This window comes from Sarcophilus harrisii, chromosome 3 (genome assembly GCF_902635505.1).
Source record: "Sarcophilus harrisii chromosome 3, mSarHar1.11, whole genome shotgun sequence".
NCBI classification, from domain to species: Eukaryota; Metazoa; Chordata; class Mammalia; order Dasyuromorphia; family Dasyuridae; genus Sarcophilus; species Sarcophilus harrisii.
In genome coordinates this window covers 147,323,527-147,344,745 of record NC_045428.1, presented here as the reverse complement: position 1 = coordinate 147,344,745, position 21,219 = coordinate 147,323,527, and the positions used below count along the sequence as shown (strand labels likewise).

The 21,219-nt window shown below is 32.7% G+C and overlaps 1 protein-coding gene across 30 annotated transcripts in view; it reads left to right on the top strand.

Moving 5' to 3' along the window:
• DOCK9 (dedicator of cytokinesis 9) overlaps positions 1-21,219 on the top strand; it is a 335,360-nt gene that overhangs the window by 160,903 nt on the left and 153,238 nt on the right. For all 30 annotated transcript variants that reach the window (XM_031958604.1, XM_031958617.1, XM_031958588.1 and 27 more), the window contains exon 3: positions 17,212-17,301. In XM_031958604.1, coding sequence (XP_031814464.1) covers positions 17,212-17,301 — 90 coding nt within the window. The remainder of the gene's footprint in view (positions 1-17,211; positions 17,302-21,219) is intronic.

Genomic DNA, 21,219 nt, shown 5'->3' with positions numbered 1-21,219 from the left:
GATTGCATATGAAATTGCAGGTCTACTATGCAAAACCTCTGAATTCAGTCAGATGGCTGCCTGCATCATAGTTATCTATTTCTTATATATTAGACAATCATAGATGTTTGGTAATGAAGAGGCATGCAGAGTTGATATAGTTATAATGAAAAGACCATATAAATATGAATTTAGGTTTGAATGACCTTAGGGATACCACTTATGAATTTAAAATTGGATTGTAATACCCTGGATAAACTAAAAGGGAATAGAATATCATGTATTTTAGCCTGAGGATGATTTTGAGGTTTTAAAATAAAGGAGTGTGCTACTCTGAGATTTCTATACGAAAATGTAAATATGTTTACAGTATGTGGTACATATGTGTGAATTCAGTTGTTGACTAATATAGTGCTTATATGCCCTGTTGCATATGGCACTCCATGATATCTTTATCAGTATAAGAATTGTTCATGAGAGAATTCAGTGGAGAGGTGAAAGGTAGAATAAAAATTATTGGAAATCCCTGTAGAATAACCCCATTTGGAAATACTTAGATACAGATGCATCTTTACATTCTCTCAGTATTGTATAGGAAAATGTGGCTCACCCATTTCCCTTTAAATAACATCCTGATTTTTATTTTTCCTCTAGTTCTTTTCCTCTTCTACTTACATAAGACAGATAATGATCTGAAAACTACTGACCCAAAAAGGAAGCCAAGCCCTGCTAGTTACAAAGGGTCTGGAAGTTCGCAATCACAATTCCCATCTGCTCCTTTGAAAAGAAAATTAGCAGTGGTACTATTGCATATGAATATTATGATATAGTGTTCAGAACAATTTCTGCACTTGCCTTTCACTGTTTTATTGAAAAGTGTTGGATTGAATTGTTTTTTAAAAATCAATTTCTCGAAGTTTCTTTCTTGGAATTCAGTAGTCTACAATGTAACTTTCAATAACCATTGTGGTGTCTGGGATATTAATCAGTATTCAAGATTGAACACGTTCCAAAAATATGGGAAAATTTTCCAAGTTGAAATTTGTCACCACATTATTTTAGGTTTCTAAGTCCAAGAACTAGAGGGGGCCTTGAAATAATTTAGTTCAACTCCCACATTTGGAAACTCAGAGAATTAAATGGCTTCTAATCAAGGTTATATAGAGTTTAAATTTGAACTCAGGACTATGAATCCAGTGTTTTAAGCACCTCCACATTTTCTCTCTTATATGACAGTTGATATAATTTTATTTTAGATGATATTTTAAAACAGAAAATTATATCCTAATTTTAGAAAATAGTCTTTTAAAAGTAGAGACTAAACAAAACAGTGAAGAAGAAACCACTTTTTTTTCATAATTCACTGATGAGAAAAATGTAGTAGTTGCAACAGAGTTCTACAAAGCCCCCTACCTTCCCTAATGAAGATGAATAAATCTACATATTAAATGGAAATCAAGCAGGTGAGACTGTGGGTAGAGTCCCATCCTTACTATCCATAGGATTTTAATTCAAATCCTAGTGTTGTCATTTACTAAACTGTGTTCCTTGAACCAGCCCCTTAACTTTTTTGGGTCTAAGTTTTCATATCTGTAAAGTGAGAGTTTTAGATGTCTAAGATTCATTTCAGCTCTAGGCCTATGAACCTATGAAAAGCATTCCTCTTTAGGTGACAAATACAAACTATTTTTTATATTGGGCAAGTAAATTGCTATTTCTTGATATTTTTAAAGATAATTTTTTTTATAATCACTGACATTTCCCAGTGAATCCCCCTACAGAGATTAATCATTTATAATGAATTTTAAAAGAATAATAAACAGTTCAGCAAAATTAATTAACATATCAAAAAAGTCTGTCTAGAGTACCAGGCCTGGAGTTGAAAAGACTCATTTTCCTGGAATCTCGCCTCTAATATTTATTAAGTGTGTGACCCTGGACAAATAACTTAACCCTTTGCTTCATTTTACTCATCTGTAAAATGAGCTGGAGAAAGAAATGGCAAACCATTCCAGTAAACCAAGAAAACCCCAGACTGTGCATATTCTTTGATCCAGCAGTGTCTCTGATGGGTCTGTATCTCAAAGGGATCACAAAAAAGGGGAAAGGACCCACATGTGCAAAAATGTTTGAGCCAGTTTTTTGTGGTAATAAGGAATTGTAAATTGAGTGGATGGCTATTAGTTGGGGAATGGCTGAATAAATTATAGTATATAAAGGTTATAGAATATTATTGTTCTATAAAAAATCATGAGCAGGCTGATTTCAGAAAGACCTGGTCTTACATGAACTGATGCTAAGGGAAATGAGCAGAATCAGGAGAACATTGTACATTGTAACAAGATTATATAATGATCAACTTTGATGGACTTGGCTCTTCTCAACAATGCAGCAATTCAAGGCAATTCCAATAGACTTAGGAGGGAAAATGCCATCAACATCTAGAGAAAGAACAATGGAGACTGAATGTGGATCAAAGCATAAATATTCTCACCTTTTTGTTGTTGTTGTTCATTTTTTTCTTGTGTTTTTTTTTTCCCCTTCTGGTCTGATTTTTCTTGCACAACATGAGAAATATGGAAATATGATGAAAAGGCTACCACGTTTAATTTATAGTAGATTGATTAATTGCTATCTTGAGAGAGGGGAGATGAGGGAGGGAGAAAAATTATATACAAAGTCTTACTAAATGATTGTTTAAAATGATCTTTATTTGGAAAAATAAAGGACTATTGAGAAAAATAAATAAATAAATTTAGGGAGGAAAAAAGAAAACTCTTAATGGAGTCATGAAAAAATTGCTGAACAACAAAACCAATACTCCTCTCTTCCCCCTTATAACTTTAAAAAGTAGATGTATATGACTACTTCTAGGACTTTTCTTAAGCTCTTCTATATGATCATGAGAGAATCTATACTAAAAAACTTGAAAAGTATTCTCCTTTTCATTGGAAATGAATCAGGAAAAAGAAACATATTTGTGACTGAATTTTTAGGGACTTGAATGTTTTATCTTCTCTTTAGATAAGGTGATTTGAAACCACTTTGGTCCAAGTTTTGGCTTGTTTTAAATCTACTATCAGCCTAGACTTAAGGAAGGAAGGAGCAGGATAGGATGATAGCCAGTGTAGTTTCTGTGCTCAGATTCCAGACTAGCAGCAGCAGACATCTCTTGAGGAAAGAATCTCCTCATCCTTTGTATTTTGGGTCATTTTCCGTATGAAAATCAAAGAGAACATAGATTTAAAGCAGAAATTAAATTTTTTTTTTTTTTTTTTTTTATCATGGATTCCTTTGACAATCTAATGAAGTCCCTGGAGGCCTTCTTCAAATAATGGGGAGGATTATACTTCTCTCAATAGCACTAATCTCACAATGCTTTTTAATAGTCTTTTACATGTCGTCTTGTCTACTAGACCACAAGAGCAGGAATCATGTGTTCACTTATCCTGGTTATCTCTGATGCAGTCTTATATATACTTCCTTAAAAAAAAATTTTTTTTTGTTAATAGCCTTTGTACAATTTCTTCATTTTCCAATGTGATCCTCTCACTTCATTACTTTAAAGAGCCATTCCTTAAAACAAAGAAAATATAGAGGGGGGGGGAAATCAGTTTATCAAAACTAACCAACATATTTATCCATTTTGACTGTATATGTTATGTTCCACCTCCATAGTGCTTCACTTTGGGGAAGAAAAAAGTAGGGGGAGGGATTCTTGTATCTCATTCATGACATTCATGTACCACAATGTTGATCACCATATCTTTACTAGATTCTTAAGGAACATATATGTTCAGTGAACAGAAAACATTCATGTACACATTGTCAGAGGATGGTAATAATAACATCTTCCCAAAGAAAGATAGTATAGAGAAGAAATAAGAACCATAATATGTGAGGTCACTAAATAGTATTGTTTTATTTTGGCTTAAAAATAACTTGTTGATTCAAAGATAACATATTGATTTCCATTATTATTAAATACTTTAAAAAATGGTAAAATGCTATGATATTACAATCAGTTCTTTTCTTATGATGGATCCCTGATCCACCTAGATAAACTGTTTGGGTACTAGTGGGTCACCTAGTCTTTTCTGAGTATTATTGTTGAATAAAAGCATGAGTCACTAGAGAGAGAACTTGCAGTCCTTGAGTTCTTCAAGGAAATGAGCGGAGCAGGAACCAGCATCTGTTGTGTATTGATATGTTTGAGATAAGATTTTTGGATTCTATTCAAAATGTTGAAATGCAGCTTTAAACAGATTGAAGTGATACTCATAGATTAAAAAAAAAGATTAGGAAAATTCTCAATACAGGATAGATGAGGAAGTATATCTTCCTAAAGTAGGGCAATCATATAATTTCACTGATGCATCAGAATGTTGATGTAAGCTACAGACCTATGGTGTCAGATTCAAATAGAATCAGATCTCTGTAGGCCACGTATTGACTTAGAAAACCACATATTAATATTATCTGTGTTTAATTGCCTTTTTATTTCTTTCATTATACATTTCTCAATTATATTCTAATCTCATTGAGGCCACACTTGGGAGTTTTGCCCTAAATAGACACCATTATGATACCTCTGTTATAGACCATTTGCTGGTTCTATTTTTTTTTTCCTTTTTAATTAAAGCTTTTTATTTTCAAAACATATGCATGGATAATTTTTAACAGTCACCCTTACAAAATCTTGCGTTCTAAATTTTTTCCTTCCCTTCCCCTCATCCCCTCCCTAGAGGGCAAGTAATACAATGTATGTTAACTATGTGCAATTCTTCTATACATATTTCCACAATTATGCTGCACAAGAAAAATGAGATCAAAAAGGAAAAAATGAGAAAGAAAACAAAATGCAAGTAAACAACAACAAAAAAAAGAATGAAAATACTATGTTTTTTCCCACAGTCCTCTCTCTGTAGACCCAATCTATTAATTTTGGAGTCCTACTTTCCATGATTTCTGTGACTCATGGTTGCCTGTTCTTCTGGTATTTCTAAGGGAATAATATAAGCAATTTTGTTTTTAGCTTTTCCCCTTATACAAGCAACAGATTAGAATGATTTTGAACTTAAAGCAGTTTTGTTTTAAGGCTTTACTAAAAACAAATAAGGAGATTCAAACTTGGATTTCCTTAGCAAGAAAATTACTAATTAATTTAAATTTCTTGATGAGTACTATTTCTTGTACCTCCTTCCCCAGAGCTATTTTGTTGTAGTCCCCTAAAAAAAGACTGATATAACCAGAAAGAAAAGCCTGGTGGTTAGAGAGCTTTGTTATGGGAGTACTGGGCCCAGTACAGTAGTAATTGCAACTCCCTTGTCCCATCCTTTTGAGCCAACACTCCCTCTGCCATAGCATTTGCTGCTAATACATTCTGGCTCTTAGCCATTTTGCCTATTTCCCATTGTAACCATGTTTTTCCAGATTTTTTATTTTTTTTTTTTAGTTCCTGGCTTGCCTCAGATTCTCCTAGCAGGTATCATAGCAGTTGTGGCTTCCACCCACTGCCAACATTGCCTCCATCTTCTAGAAGTTTTTGTGCTCCTTGTGCATCTTCTCACCAGAAATCCTTGTCGATTGTTTTCTGTCCATGTGCCCTGGATTCAGGAAAGTTGAGGTTTCTTACCTTACAGAGAAATGGGAAGAAGAGAAGGGAAAAAATGAAGAATGACCAGTTGCTAGTTATGTGAAATAATGGTGCTGATTAAATTAATTAAATTATAATATATATAGTATATTATTTAAATGTATTAAATTAAATTAAAATATAAAATTAATTACATTTTTAAAATTAAAAATTAAATATTTATAAGTCAAGTCAAAAACTATTATATACCTACTATTTGCTAAGCACTGGAGAAACAAAGCAAAACAAAAAAAAAGACGAAAATCACTTTTGTTCTCAAAGAGCTCATTGTCTGTTGGGGGACACCAGATGCAAACAATTATGTACAAATAAGATTGAAGAAGAATCCAAGACTAAATCATTATGGAGGGAAGTCATTAGCATTAAGGAGGTTAGGGAAAGGCTTTTTGTAGAAGGTAGGATTTTAACTGGTACTTGAGGAAAGCCAGTTTAGTTGGGAGACAGAAATGAAGGAGAGAATATCAGGTATGGGGGACAGCTAGAGAAAATGCTCTTAGTTTGCAGATGGAGTATCTCCTACAAGGTGCAGCTAGGTGTCCAGAAGGAAGACTACCTGGAGGTAAATGAGTTATGTGGGATGTAGGTGTCGAACCCCCAAAAGATATTGGAGTTTCAGGCCAATGTCTCTACTTGTCTCAAAAGAATTTGTAGGTTTAGCCCATCTCTAACTCTAGTGGCAAATTTTTTTTTATTATTATTATGGCTGGGCTAAGTTCCAAAAAGGATTTAGCCCTTAACAAGAGAAAAGGAAGGGTGAGTTCCCTAATGGAACGTGGAACTCACTTTTAACTAGAGGGAAGTTGCGATTAGGTAAGCTAAATTCCTAATGAGTCCTTAAAGCCCCAAGGTGGGTAAGTTTCTAAAGAAGTAGTAACCTAAGCAGGGGGAGGGTGGTGGTAATGATTTATGTGGTCAAGGAATAACCTCAGGGTTGCAATGCAAAAACCTACTTAAGGACAAGATAATCCTGTCTATGTATCTCCCAGCTGACCTGGTTGAGTAGCTTGGACACTTAGGGCCCATTTCAATTTAGGCCCTTTTACAGACAAATTTAACAAAGGCCCTCGTCTCTCAGAGCTTTTCTGGATGGCCCACTGACTACCAAGGACCTGCTTTTTGGTTTTTTTTTTTTTTTTTTTTTTTTTTTTTTTGCTGGAGTCTCATTCATCAAGAGTACAGAAGGGCAGGAAGGGGCCAGATTAGAAAGGATTTTTTTTTAAAAGGGCTTTCTTTAAAGGACATTTTTTGTTTGGTCTTGGAGGAGCTGTTGAAGTTTATTGAATAGGAGATGTGCGAGGGGGAGCTCATGGTCAAACATGTTTAGGAAAATGCATTTGACAAAAGAAATGACTAATTATGGAAGGAATTATGGAATTGACTAGACTGGAAGTTAGAAGGACTGAGTTTTTGAATATTAATCCTGCCATTGACTTCTAGCATTATAAGGCAAGACACTGACCTCTGAATTGTAGCTTTCTTAGCTGTAAAACAGGAAATAAAAAGAATGTCCAAATTCCTTTATCATAGGGTTGGTGGGGCCAATGAAATAATGCATACAAAAGTGCTTTGTGACATTGTCCAGATCTTTACATATATAAAGGAATGCTTTTCATCTGGTGAGTGCTTATACACAACACATGAAAATCACTTTTTAAGCAAAGACAAAATTGCTACATGTAGATAAGCAAAGGAAGAAGGAATGAATAAAAAAAACATTTTAGGTACTTATTTTCACATATCTAGCAGAACAATAGGGAGGATTCAAAATATGTAACAATAAATTTTCATTTCAAGAAAGCGTATAAGAAATTATATGCATGGCTGTCCATGTTCAGCTTTTAGTTTTTAAGGGAAAAAAAATACTTCCTAATAAATAGGACTGTCCAAAAATGGAATGGGATAAAGGGAGCACTTCATTAGTAATATAACTATAACTGGACATGCAAATCCAAAAATAGATAGCACCCCCTCTAAAGAAACTTATATTCTAAGGGAGAAAACCACATTCTTAGGGGAGTGGTAGCCAAGGACGAAGTCTTTGGTCTAAAAAGTTATAGGAATAGTGACTATATGGGAGTGGATTGACAATAATAATTTCTGTAACACTTTAAGGTTTGCAAAAGTCTCACAAAGATTACCACTTTATTTTATCTATACAACAACCCTGGGAGATAGGTGCTATTATTATTTCCTTTTTACAGATGAGGAAACTGAGATTAAGTGACTTGCCTGAAGTCAAACAACTAGTAAGGTCACATTTTAATCCAGGTCTTTTTGACTAAACATCAGAAGAGGAAGAAAAAAAAGAAAGGGAAGAAGAAAGGTGTATATCTAATCACTTCCTCATGTCCATGGTAGCAGGTGGAAGGAGGCAATTTTCTGGCATAGTAATTTTTATTTTTGCTTGTGAAACTGATTTAAAAGTATAAAATGTTTTGCTTGGCTCAGTGAGCAGGACTAAGTATGGATGTCGAGCTAAATGAATGGCAATGTCCTTTCTAGTATATTTCTATAATCCTGAGTTAGAGACAATCTTTAGACTTTTTTTTTCTTTTTTGAAAAATAGTTATTTAAAACTATAAAATAAGAACACAAAATAAGAAAAAACAAAAAAGAATGACAGAAAAGGAAAAGAAAAAAGAAAAAATATTGTCACATATCTAGCAGAACACTAGGGAGGATTCAAAATATGTAACAATAAATTTTCATTTCAAAAAAGCATATAAGAAATTATATGCATGGCTGTCCATCTTCAACTTCTAGTTTTTAAGGAAAAAAAAACTTCACAATAAATAGGACTGTCTAAAAATGGAATGGGATAAAAGGAGCACTTCATTTCTATAGTTAACTCACATGGTTTTTATGACAAATTAATGAAATCATATCTGTAAAGTGCTTTTCAAACATTAAAATATTTTACAAATATAGCTGTTATTATCACCATCCTCTCTGGATTTTGCTAATCGAAATTGGTTAATGCCATGTCAAGAGTCTGACTAGCCATTTGTTGGAGATGTAGTATTAAAACATTCCAGGAAATATTCTAGGTCCCCTCCATCTCTGCCATTATGTAATTCATTCATCTTTATGACATACCTAAGGGGCAGCTTATAAAGGTAATGAAAATGTTAGTCTTTGTCTAGTCAGTTGAAATGAAAAAACTAGTGAGAAAATGGAATCAGCAGTAAGGATTTATGAAAGATATCAAAGATACTCATCTTCTCCTTGGAACCTAATAATATACTCAGAGCAGAAGAATAGGACCAGTTTTTCTATTTCAGTTCCTACTTCTAGGTTTATCATACCTTATCACAGCAAAAAGAGCACTGAATCTAGAGAGTAAGAGTTCAAATTCTGTCTCTAACATGGGTATTTGTAAAATAACTGAGTTTCATGGTCTTCTACCACTTCTGTATTGTAATCCCATGAAATGAACAATATGAATGCCCTGAGTTAAGTAGTATTTTATTTTTCTAATTTACATGGAAAGATAGTTTTCTATATTCTAAGATTTAGTTTCCAAATTTTTTTCTCCCTCCCTTACCTCTCCCCTTCCCAAGACAGCAAGCAATCTGATATAGGTTATACATGACCAATATGAATTTTCCTACCTGGATCAATTTCTTACTTTTAAAAATTGTGTTACTCCTTTGGGAAAAAATTTAAATCTGTTCCTTTAGAAACATAATACAATTCCTTCCTTGTGTCATATTCTTTCTTAGTCTTTTCTTTAATTATTGTTTGGTTAATTTGTTTTAATAAAGCAAGCAAATTAATTTTCTCCTGAATGTTCAGGAAACTAATTCCCTTTTAAAAAAAAAAAAAAGAAAGAAAGAAAGAAAGAAATTCTATGCAATTGTTAGATCAGTCTAGGCTGAGCTTGCCAAACTATCATCTTTACTCGGAGATGTGGGAAACGCCCTATGTGAATGTTTGTTTTCTAGTCTAGCAGGGTTCTGATCGTTTCACAAGCAAACCATATATTATGAAATAAATGAGCCTTCCAGATTCCTGGGACGGTTCCATTACTACTCTGTTCAATATGGTAGGATAGAGTTCCCGAGATATACGATAATAATGGTTAATATTGCACTCAGTGCAAGTCTTGAAGGTCCAGAGAGATTTTTCCAAGATGTTACAGAATATGGCTTTATGGACAATGGAGACAAGACTGTTTAACTTGGCACAAGACCATTCTAAGGGGTGGAGAGCTGTTGGCATCCATATATCCAAAAGAGTGGGGTAAAAGTGGAGTTAATTTCAGTGAAAAATTTATCCATTGGGCATAACTGAGCTCTGTCAGAGATTTGTCTTGGGGACTTTGTTAGGGACACAGTCTGGAAATGGAGTCTCCACTTTCTTCTGGCTATTCTTGCTTTTGACCATCTTGGGTTCTTACTGTGGGTTTCTAGCTCTTGTTCTCCCCCAGGATCCAGAGTTGGTCTGGTCTTATAGGGCCATTACCACATCCAACCACTAGAGACTCTCTGCTTTCCTCTATTATGACAAAATGGTATTATAAAAATAGTAACACACATTTCTTCCTTGGACAAAATAATAGGTGATTTGAAAATGAGGTTAATTGTTTTTACTAAGTAAATAAAGAAAACAAAATAATGAAACAGAAAGGGGGAAATAAGCATTTATATAGTACATATTATGTGCTAAATGCTGTGTTAAGTACTTTTTTGCAAATGTTTTTACATTTGATCCTCATAGCAGTCTTGTGAGATACTTTATTATATTTTACAGATGAGGAAACTGAGGCAAACAGAGGTCAAATGAGTTGCCCAGAGTCTACTGCTAATAAATGTCTCTGGCCAGATTTGAACTTAGGAAGATGAATCTTCCTGACTCTATTCATTGTGCCTCCTTGCAATCCAACAGATTTGTACATTTATTCAAGACAGATCCATATACTGCCCATATGTAAGTTTGGGTGCCTTGTTTTGTAGTTCCATCCTTTGCCAAATGTGGAAGGATTATATGAACTAATGCAAAGTTAACTATTATGAAAATGCTAACTTTTTAAAAGAAAAAAATTTCCAAGCCAAAGGAGAATTGGAACTATGGTGTCTACAATATTTCATATTTATCTGAAAAGAGGATGGGATTAGGAGTTAAGAAAACTACTGTAAGTAGATGCCTCAGGGTTATTGTCAAGAAAAAAGTGTGAGTTTGAAAAGCTATAATATTACTTACAAAGTTTTTTTTTGTTACTCTCTCATTGCTTTGCTTTCTTTAATGGATGAAGAAGTTTTTGAATGCAGAAATGCTTAATGTAGGCTCCTCTCTCTCTCTCTCTCTCTCTCTCTCTCTCTCTCTCTCTCTCTCTCTCTCTCTCTCTCATCTCTTTTAAAGATAAATATAGGGATTTTTCTTTCTGGCAAATTAATTTTGATAGCTCTTGTGATCCATAAACATTTTGGACTTATTTCATGCTGTTGCTTCTTTTTTTCAGAAAACATTTTTATTTAAAATTTTGAGTTCTTATGCCCAAAGGGCTATAAAATTATGTATATCCTTTGATCCAGCAGTGTCTCTACTGGGTCTATATCCCAAAAGCATCATAAAAGAGGGAAAAGGACCCACATTTGCAAACATGTTTATAGCAACCCTTTTTGTAGTGGCAAGGTACTGGAAGTTGAGTTGATGCCCATCAGGTGAGGGATATCTGAATAAGTTATAGTATCTGAATGTTATGGAATATTATTGCTATATTAGAAATGATGAGCAGGCTGATTTCAGAAAAAGCCTGGAAAGACTTACAAGAATTGATCCCAAGTGAAATGAGTAGAACTGGAGAACATTGTATTCAATAACAAGATTATATGATGATCAACTGTGATTAACTTTGCTCTTCTCAACTAGGCATTTCCAATTTCCATCATATCCACTTGTGATGAAAATTGCCATCTATATCCAAAGAGAGACCTATGCATACTGAATGTGGATTAAAGCATAGTGTTTTCGCTTCTTGTTGTTGTTTATTTGCTTATTTTTTCATACTTGTGTTTTTTTTCCTTTTGATCTGATTTTTCTTGTGCAGTATGATGAATATTGGAAATGTTTAGAAGAACTGCACAATTTTAACCTATATCAGATTGCTTGCTATCTTTGGGAGAGGGAGAAAAATTTAGAATACAAGGCTTTGCAAAGGTGAATGTTGAAAACTTTCTTTGCATGTTTTTGGAAAAAGAAAGTTTTGAATTTCAAATTCTATTCAGTCCCCTTTCCCCTCCTTCCTCCCTGAGACAGCAAGTAATCAGATATATATTATATATGTGAAATTATGTAAAACACTTCCATATTAGTCATTTTATACAAGAAAAGAATGTACCAAGAAAAAAATAAGGAACAAAAGTAAAAAAAAAAAAAAAAAAAAAAAGCATGCTTAAGTCTGTATTGCATCAATGGCAGTTCTTTCTCCACATTATTAGTCCTTTGGCATTATTTTCAATCATTAAGTTCCTGAGAATAGCGAAGTCATTCACAGTTCTTCATCTAGTGACATTGCTGTTACTGTGTACAATGTTCTTCTGGTTCTGTTAACTTCATTGTACATCAGTTCATATAAGTATTTTCCAATTTTCCAAATTTTACTGAAATCATCCTGCTTGTCATTTCTTATAGTATAATAATATTCCATTACACTCATATACCACAGCTTGGTTAGCCCTTCCCTAGTTGATGGGCATCCCTTTGATTTTCAGTTCTTAGTCATCACAAAAAGAGGTGCTATAAATATTTTTGTACAAATAGGTCCCTTTCCCTATTTTTGGATATTTTTGGGATAAAAACTTAGCACTAAGTTTTTGGGATTAAAAACTAAAAATACCACTTAGCAGTGGTATTGCTGAGCCAAAAAATATGCAAACCTTTATAGCCCTTTGGACATGGTTTCAAATTGCTATGCAAAATAGTTAGATCAATTCACAACTCCACCAATAGTGCATTAGTGTCCTACTTTTCCCATGTTCCCTCCAACATCCAGTATATTCCTTTTATTGTCTTGTTAGCTACTTTATTATGTGTGAGGTGATACCTTAGATTTTCATTTCTCTGGTCAATAATGATTTAGAGCATTTTTCTTATAACTACGGATAGCTTTGACTTCTTTTTCTGAAAGTTGCCTCTTTATATCCTTTGACCATTTGTCAATTGGGAATAATTTTTATAAATCTCATTCATTTTTCTAAATATTTAAGAATTGGGTTCTTTATCAGAGATACTTGTTGCAAATTCTTATCAGTTTTCTACTTTATACTTTCCTAATACTTTTGGTTGCATTGGTTTTCTTTGTACAAAAGCTTTTTAATTTTATATAATCAAAATTGTCTATTTTATATTTTGTAATGCTCTCTATATCTTCTTTCATCCTAAGTTCATCCCTTATCCATGAATTTGACAGTAATTTTTTGTCAACTAGTAAATTTTTATGCCAAAAGCTTGGATCTTTGGGTTTATCATATAGTAGATTACTAAGATATGTTCATTTCTATTTCCATTCAGTTTTCTCCAGAGATCTATCATATCCAACTTTTCCAGAATTTTTCACCTTTTTTAGCTTTTTAATTTATTTTTGGTTGGATTTATCTAGTTGTGTGAGGGGAAAGTTGAGTTTCTCCACTAGTATCATTTTATTTTTTATTTCCTCATGTAACTTATATAAATTCCCCTTCAAAAATTTAGATGGTATACAGTTTGGTGCATATCTGTTTAGTATTGCTATAACTTCATTTATTTATGGTACCTTTCAGCATGATATAGTTTCCTTTTTTATCTTTTTAAATTAGATTTAATTTTTGCTTTTGCTTTGTTTGAGATCATGATTGCTACCCCTGCTTTCTTTACTTCAGCTGAAGCATAATACATTTAGTTTCAGCTCCATGTGTTAATCTATGTGTATCTTTCTGCTTCAAGTATGTTTTTTGTAAATAACCTTCCATTTTATAGGTGAGTTGATCCCATTCACATTTAAAATTACAATAACTGTTTTCTTTCATGCCATTTTTTGCTTGTTTATCCCTTTCTTTCTCTTATCCTTTAACCTTCCCATCCTCAGAAGTGTTTTACTTTTGATCAGTACCTTCCCCAATATGTTATCCCTTTTATCAAACCCTTCTCCCCTTCAATCATCCCCATTCCTTTTTATTTCCCTATAAAGATAAATTTTTATATCTAAGTGAATATGCATGTTATTTCCTATCTGAGCCAATTTTGATGAGAGTAAGGTTTAAGATTTGGTGTCACCCCCCCTCCATTATAATAGCTTTTTCATGCCTCTTTTGTGTGGAATAATTTACCCCATTCAATTTTCCCCCTCCTCCTTCCAGTTTAATTTTTCTTTCTTACTGCTTTATTTTGATTTTTGAGTTCAAATCTAGTCTCAGATACTTAACACTTGCTAGGTATTTGACCCTGGGCAAATCACTTAACCCAATTGCCTCAGCAAAAATTAATTAATTAATGAGTGACTGAATGAATGAATAAGTAAATGGATAAAATATGAGCCATATTATAGCGTAGCTAAACCAATTTTTGGAATTCCATTATTATGAATCTGATGTTATTCTTTATACTTTATACTTTAAACATCAGATATGTTATATCTGATATTTTGAAGTTCAAATATAATTTCCCTTGATATTTAAAGCTTTTCACAACTTGTCCCAAATTACTTTTCCAATTTTATTGTACTTTAGTAGCTTCCATTCAAATTGCTGTCCAATGGTCTCCTTATTATGTGTAGTACTCCATTTAACTTTAAATGGACTCTCATTTCACTTCCAGCTCTTAGAATCCCTAATTTCCTTTAAAAAAAAAATAGCTCAAGTTTTAAGCATGAGATATCTTTCTTAACATCCCTAGCTTCTAGTCCCTGCTTCTTAAAATCACCTTGTACTTACAAATGCAAAAGTATATACAAAGTACATAAAAAATATATACAAGGTATCGTGTATATACTTATATCTGGATATATTGTCCTCCTTAGTTGGACATAATAAGCTCTTTGAGAGAAGGAATATTCAATAAATACTTCTTGCTCTGAGATATCTCTGGAGCTTTCATTTCTTGCAATTTTACTTCACGTTCTAAGATTATTGAGATTAAAAAAATTCTTATCACTGAATATCAGTGTGTCCAAAAGTGTGTACACTTGACACCTACTGTGTTGAAGACTTAGTCTAGGAGAGAGGCATGTAGATGAAAAATTATGTTCTAAAGAAATGTAAATATTTTAAATAGGTGAAAATGATTATTTAAATTCTAGGCTCTTTGGACATTTTCTGTTGAATAAGAAGTCAGGGCTTTGTTTCTCAGTCAGGAGTGCAAACATACTTAGAACTCTTCAGAAAGTCAATATGTCATCCTCAATCAAGATGACAGAGCATCTTATCTGTTTTTAATTAAAGAATGTTTGAGAATTTTTTTTTTGAGGTAATTGTGTTGTCTTGTCGGGAGGACCAACATCTAATTCCCATTCTTTTTTATTTGCTCTCTAAACTATTGGAAATGTACCACTTGGACAAGGACCATTGTGAAAATGACTTAAGGAAAACATGGCAGCAGGTTTCCTTTAGAGAGAATAGACTTCAGAATCTTTCTTTTGGTCCCATGATATTGGACAGATGTTATAAAAATATAATAGTTTATAATTCTGAAAATTCTGAATCAAACAATGGAAATAGGTACTAGTAAATGCCAATATTTAGAATTTCATCACTTTCTAAGGTAGAAAAAATTTCTTTAACAATCTCCCATCCAGTTGAGATCAATATTAATGAGAGGAAGTGTAGTGAAGAGAGTGTTGAATCAGGAATTTGGCAGGCAGGCTGGCAATGTACATTTATTAAATACTTATTATAAACCAGATACTATGGTAAGTGATGGGCATACAAATAATAAGCAAAAAAAGGCATTCTAACTGAAATTCTGACTCTTAATAGTTGTTGTGACTCTCAACAAATATTTTAACTCTCTCAGCTTCAGTGACTCATTTGATAAGATAAAAATAATAGCATTTGCATTACTTATTTGTAGTATAATAAGGAAAGTGCTTTGTAAACCTTGAAGGACTAATAAATGAGTTGTTCTTATGATGATTCCAAGGAACACAGTAAAGACAGTAAATTAGAATAGAAGAGACTATCTGGTTAGATGCCTGAATTTTATAGATGAGAAAATGGAGTCCAAGAAAATAAATAGGATCATAAATTTACAGGTAAAAGAGACTTTTGTGGTCCTTTAATCCAACTTCCTTACTTTAGGGATTAGGAAACTGACACTTGGAGAAAATGATTTATTTAGTTTTTTTAATCCAGAGACAAAATTCAGACTTAGGTCTTTGGACTCCAGAGTGCTTTTCTCTATATCATATTGTATACAACTGGTCACTCTCAATGGAGAACTGAGTGAAGATAATCTAAAAGAAAATTGTTATGATTCCCTTTCTTAATTGTACTATGCTAAGGCAACAAATAATGCAATTGGTTCATGTTTCTTGAGTATTTATCAGCAGAGATGGGACAGTGACTATTTTGGGTCCCTAATTAGCTGTGGAAGGTCAGTAAGTATATTAGATAGTGGGAACATGTCTAACAACTCCTAGCTTGGGGCTGTTTCTCTTAAACACGTGGGGATTCACAGAGCTATCATTCACTGAATCTCTTCTCCCTCCCTGGGGCCACTGAATGAATGCATAGACAATAATTGTACTAGAAGTTAAGTGTTTTCCTGTGTTATACACAGGAAAGTGTATACAATTCCTGTGTTTTGCATAACACAGAATTCATTGTACTCTTAGCTATTCCCTGCAATTCCCCTCTCTTCCTTTGTCTGTAAAATGAAGAACTAGATTAGATGGATAGCTACTGAGCTATGAGCCCTGTCCTTTACCAAAATTATGATGGGGAAATCTCAAATTGGACTATTGCTGTGAATTGCTAACTGGTTGGGAAAATATGTAAGACCTTCTCCCATTCAAAGCCCAGTATTCCAGTGGTTGTTATGAAGTTTAGTTAGACCAGAAATTCTTAATCTAAAGTTTTAATATTTAAAAAATTTAGTAACTATATTTTAACCTAATTTTTTTCATTTAATACTACATATTTTATTTCATTAATTTAAAAATATTCTGAAAAGAGATCCCTAGATTTTACCCATAACACAGCAAAAAAGTTAAAAAATAATCACTAAATTGCATTTTATAATCATTTTCCAATAAGCTAGTCTACAATAGATAAGACTGGCTTACCTCTGGGGAAGGATGCATGGGGTCTCTTATCCAGACTATATTCAGAAGCTAAAATGGTCCTGAGGGGCTTGTTCTTTTAGGAATTTTTTTTTAATTATACAGAGTTTTATGTTTTATACAATAAATAAAAACTGCATGTTGGTAGGAGTGGGGAAGAGGCTGTTTCTTCCCTGCTGACTGATACTACTCTCTACCATCTGGTATTAAGTGACTATATTGATGAGAATACACTGATTCCTTTAATCTTGGTTCCATTTTGCTATAGCGCCTTTTGATTTTCCTTTTAACAAAAACCTTTTCTTGGTGTTTTTGTTTACAGACAGCAATATTGAGGCGACAGGGTCGATATGTATGCTCAACAGTTCCTACAAATGCAGAGAAGGAGGCCCAGAGCTTATTTGTTACAGAGGTAATGCTTTTTAGTGTTTCTTCTAAGGAATTTATATGTCTGTATTGTTTGGGGAATTTTTGATATTTTTTTGCCCCTTTTGGCTTCAGCAATTGTTTTCCAAAAATTATTCCAGAAGTAGTTGCATATTTATGGGGAAAAGTTGAATGTGCAGACGAGCACACCCTAACTCATTTATGGCTTGTTTCCAAAGCTTGAAAAGCTTGCAGAAGCACTTGTCAGCAGTCAGTACTTCTGACCCCAAAGCATGCATGCTACAGGATTCCTATAGTGTGAGTAGGATGATGAATTAGTTGTGAACTAATAGGAATGGATTGGCTCTTATCCAATTACTGTTTAACACATTTATTCAAATAACCTGCCCATTTACCTAAAATGAGTAACAATATAGAGCAATTTTACTACCATTTTATATCTTGAAAGGAGGATGGATTTGTATTTTTTTTTAAAGGAGGATGTGTGAGGTTCCTTTTCAATATTATCTTTAAGATTGGCTTCATATGTGTGGTATGCCTGCCAGCAATGCGGTAGGTAATGGAAAGAATCATTTTTGGTGTCATGTTAAGCTTTGCTTGGTAAGTTTTTATAACTATTGATGATGAGAATTACAAATAAACATTATCTTGTTAAGAATGGAATAGTCCTTTTAACTCTGTTTTAGATTTTGTCAGATTTGATTTTTTTTAGCCTGGATGTTTTGAAGAGGAAAAAAAAATTAACAAATTATTGTGTTTTTCCCATACTATACCCCCAAATAGAAATGAGTATATTTTAATTCCCATATTCCTAATCAATAGTTATTCTTCAAACCAGCAAACTATGCTATGAGTGAAGACCAACCACTAAGACTGTTGATGTGGTGATAGTCGAAAATTTAGAAAGTTTTAAGTTGAAAGTTAAGAATTTCATTAGCACGCCTACTCGTTCTTAGAGAAGTTCAAAAGCCCATCAGGATTAACTAAAATAATGTCATATAAAGCAGTTAGCACAGTGTCTACCATATTGTAAGTGTATATAAATGCTTATTCATTCCTCTACTCAAAGTACTGTACCACGGTAATGAAATTAACTCCAGTCAAATTATTTATCTATTTAAAAATATGAAATAGTAAGAGAAAGTACTTATTTCTGCTATAGTTGCAGCATGGATGGGCTTTATTCTGCTGCTTTTGGAGCCAACACAATTTAACGCTTTGGTGATACTGCCACAAAGGGTGGAGTAAAGAATGCTTCCTGTCTGCCTTCTGGCCCCAAAGAATATGACATAATAGCTGTTTAAAGTTTTAAAGAATATTGAGCATAGCTTTAAAATATTGGTGCATCTTGAGTAATGGCATGGAAGCTTAAATGCAGACCAAATCATTATTGCCAAACTTTTACTGTTCCATTGATTTACTGCTTTTGATGTCTAATTCTAGATTGAAATGACTGTTTATATTTTTTTAAGAATCACATCAGATGTGACTAATTCATTTTTTGTAGATCTTTGTACTTTTTAATTTAGTCACCACAGAGATAATATTTTCACATTTTTTTCCTAATGGCATTTCATTTATATGCAAATTCTGAGTACATAGACATCTTATTTGCTTAGGATTTATGCCCCCTCTATTTCTCAAAAAAAAAAAAAAAAGATTTGATACAACTTACTCATTATTTTGAGAGTGCATATAATATTTAAATGTATAGTATGCATTTAAAAAAATAGAAAATCTTAATCCTTTCTTACAGAATTGAAACAATCACTTTTACATTTAATTTTAATTTTATTTTTTCTCAATTACATGTAAAATTTTTTTTTAAACATTTTTTAAAGTTTTGATTTCCGTATTCTTTTCCTCCTTCCTTCACTCCCTTTCCCCCTTCTTGAAAAGGCAAACAACTTGATATCGATAATACATATGTAGTCATATAAAACATTTACATATTAGCCATGTTGCAAAAAAAAAAAAAAAAAAAAAAAGGCAGACCAGAAAAACCCAAGAATAATAAAGTTAAACAAAAAGTTGAATTCAATCTGCATTCAGAATCTATGAGTTCTTTATTTGGAAGTGGAGAGCATTTTTCATCATAAGTCCTTTGGAATTTTCCTGGATCTTTGAATTGTTGATAAAAGCTAAGTCATTCACATTTGATCATTGTACAATATTATTGTTACCATGTACAATGTTCTCTTGGTTTGGCTCATTCACTTTGCATGTCTTTCTGTTTTTTTTCTGAAATTTACTTGCTTGCCATTTCTTACAGCATAATAGTACTCCATCACACTCACATATCTCAAATTGTTCAGCTATTCCCCAGTGAATGAGCATCACTTCAATGTCCAATTCTGTGCCAAAAGAAGAGCTGCTATAAATATTTTTGAACATAAATTTTTTTTTTTCTTTTTCCTTTGAGCTCTTTGGAGTACAAAGCTAGGAGTGGTATTTCTGGGTCAAAAAGTATGCACAATTTTATAATTGTAGAATCATTTTAAAGGGATATTTTTTACTATCCCACTATTACTATGTGACTTCTGTACAGTATACCATCATGTAAACAAATATGTAAATATATTTCAGAGTCAGATCTGATTTTCTTCAGTACTTTTGTGCCTTTTTATCAAGCTGTTCATTTTATTTTCATATGTCTTCCATTATTTTCTTATTTTTCAAATTTATTTTATTTAAAGAAATAGAATAAACAAAAAGAAAAACAGAAAAGCAATACAAGATAAAATTTATAAAGTGCTTAGTATAATGCCTGACATAGAGTAGGTACTTAATAAAGTGTTTGTTTCTGCTTTTATCTAAGAAGTGATGAAATTTGGCTTGGGAATATTTCTTGCAATAACTGTAGCCCTTTGTTCTAGATTAAAAATCACTTTGTAAGTTAAATGTATTTATAAACATAAAGTAAATTTTTAAGTAAAAAGAATTAAATGAACTAGAGGTAGAAAATGAGATGTAATTCTTGGATGTATTTTTTTGGGCTATATATATTTTTTATGAGGCAGAGCTTCTTGGGGTATATGTTAATGGGTAGTGATAGATATACATATGTTTTTAAAAAACATTTATCATTTTTCTGAACAGAATGGAAAAAACTAGAAGAAAACAATAGAGCAATTTTGTTACAACCTTGTTAAAATTTTATATTTTTATATAGACCTTTTAAAAACCAAATTATAGTTAACAATTCAGTTCCTTATAAAAGCTTTTTTTCTTGTTCTTTGTTTATTGAAATGCTATTTTTACTGTTAACTAAATTCATAATTTAAAAGGATAATTAAAAACAAAAATTGCAAAACCTACTGTATTAGGAGTTGCTGAATCCTTTCTAGCTCCCTGTTATAAGATATTCATTTCCTGACTTGGACTGATACAAAGTACCCATCCTAACTGCCTCCTTTATTTAAGGTTGTCTTTCATGTGGCTTAGTTTCTATGGATGTGAGGGAATTAACAAAATGCTGTGGTCTAGAAGGCCAGTCTTGATATTTGAGCCACATGTAGAAACTCATCCCCGGTCTCACATGTTCTAATAATAATTTTAATATTGAAAGTTCCATATTGATATCTAGCAGAGAGATGCATTGTGAATCTGTTTCTGATTAGCCAGTAACTGATCAGAAAATGCATGTATGCTTTGCAAGTTGGTTTATATTAAATGCTAATGCTACATCATATTACTTACCGTGTGTCAGTTCAAAGTCATTTCTATTAGAAGGCTTAGTTATGTTATTTTTAAGGGTGTTAAAACACCCCCATTCTTGGCTGGATATTAATGGACACTATTTATGAATTGCTATAGCTGAAGTGATTCAAATGAAATGTATTTAGGTTACTGTCACTAATAGAAGCCTTGTCATAGAATGGTGTATAAATTTAAGAAAAATGCTTATGAATAAATCATAAGTTACTATGAAATGGAATCTCTC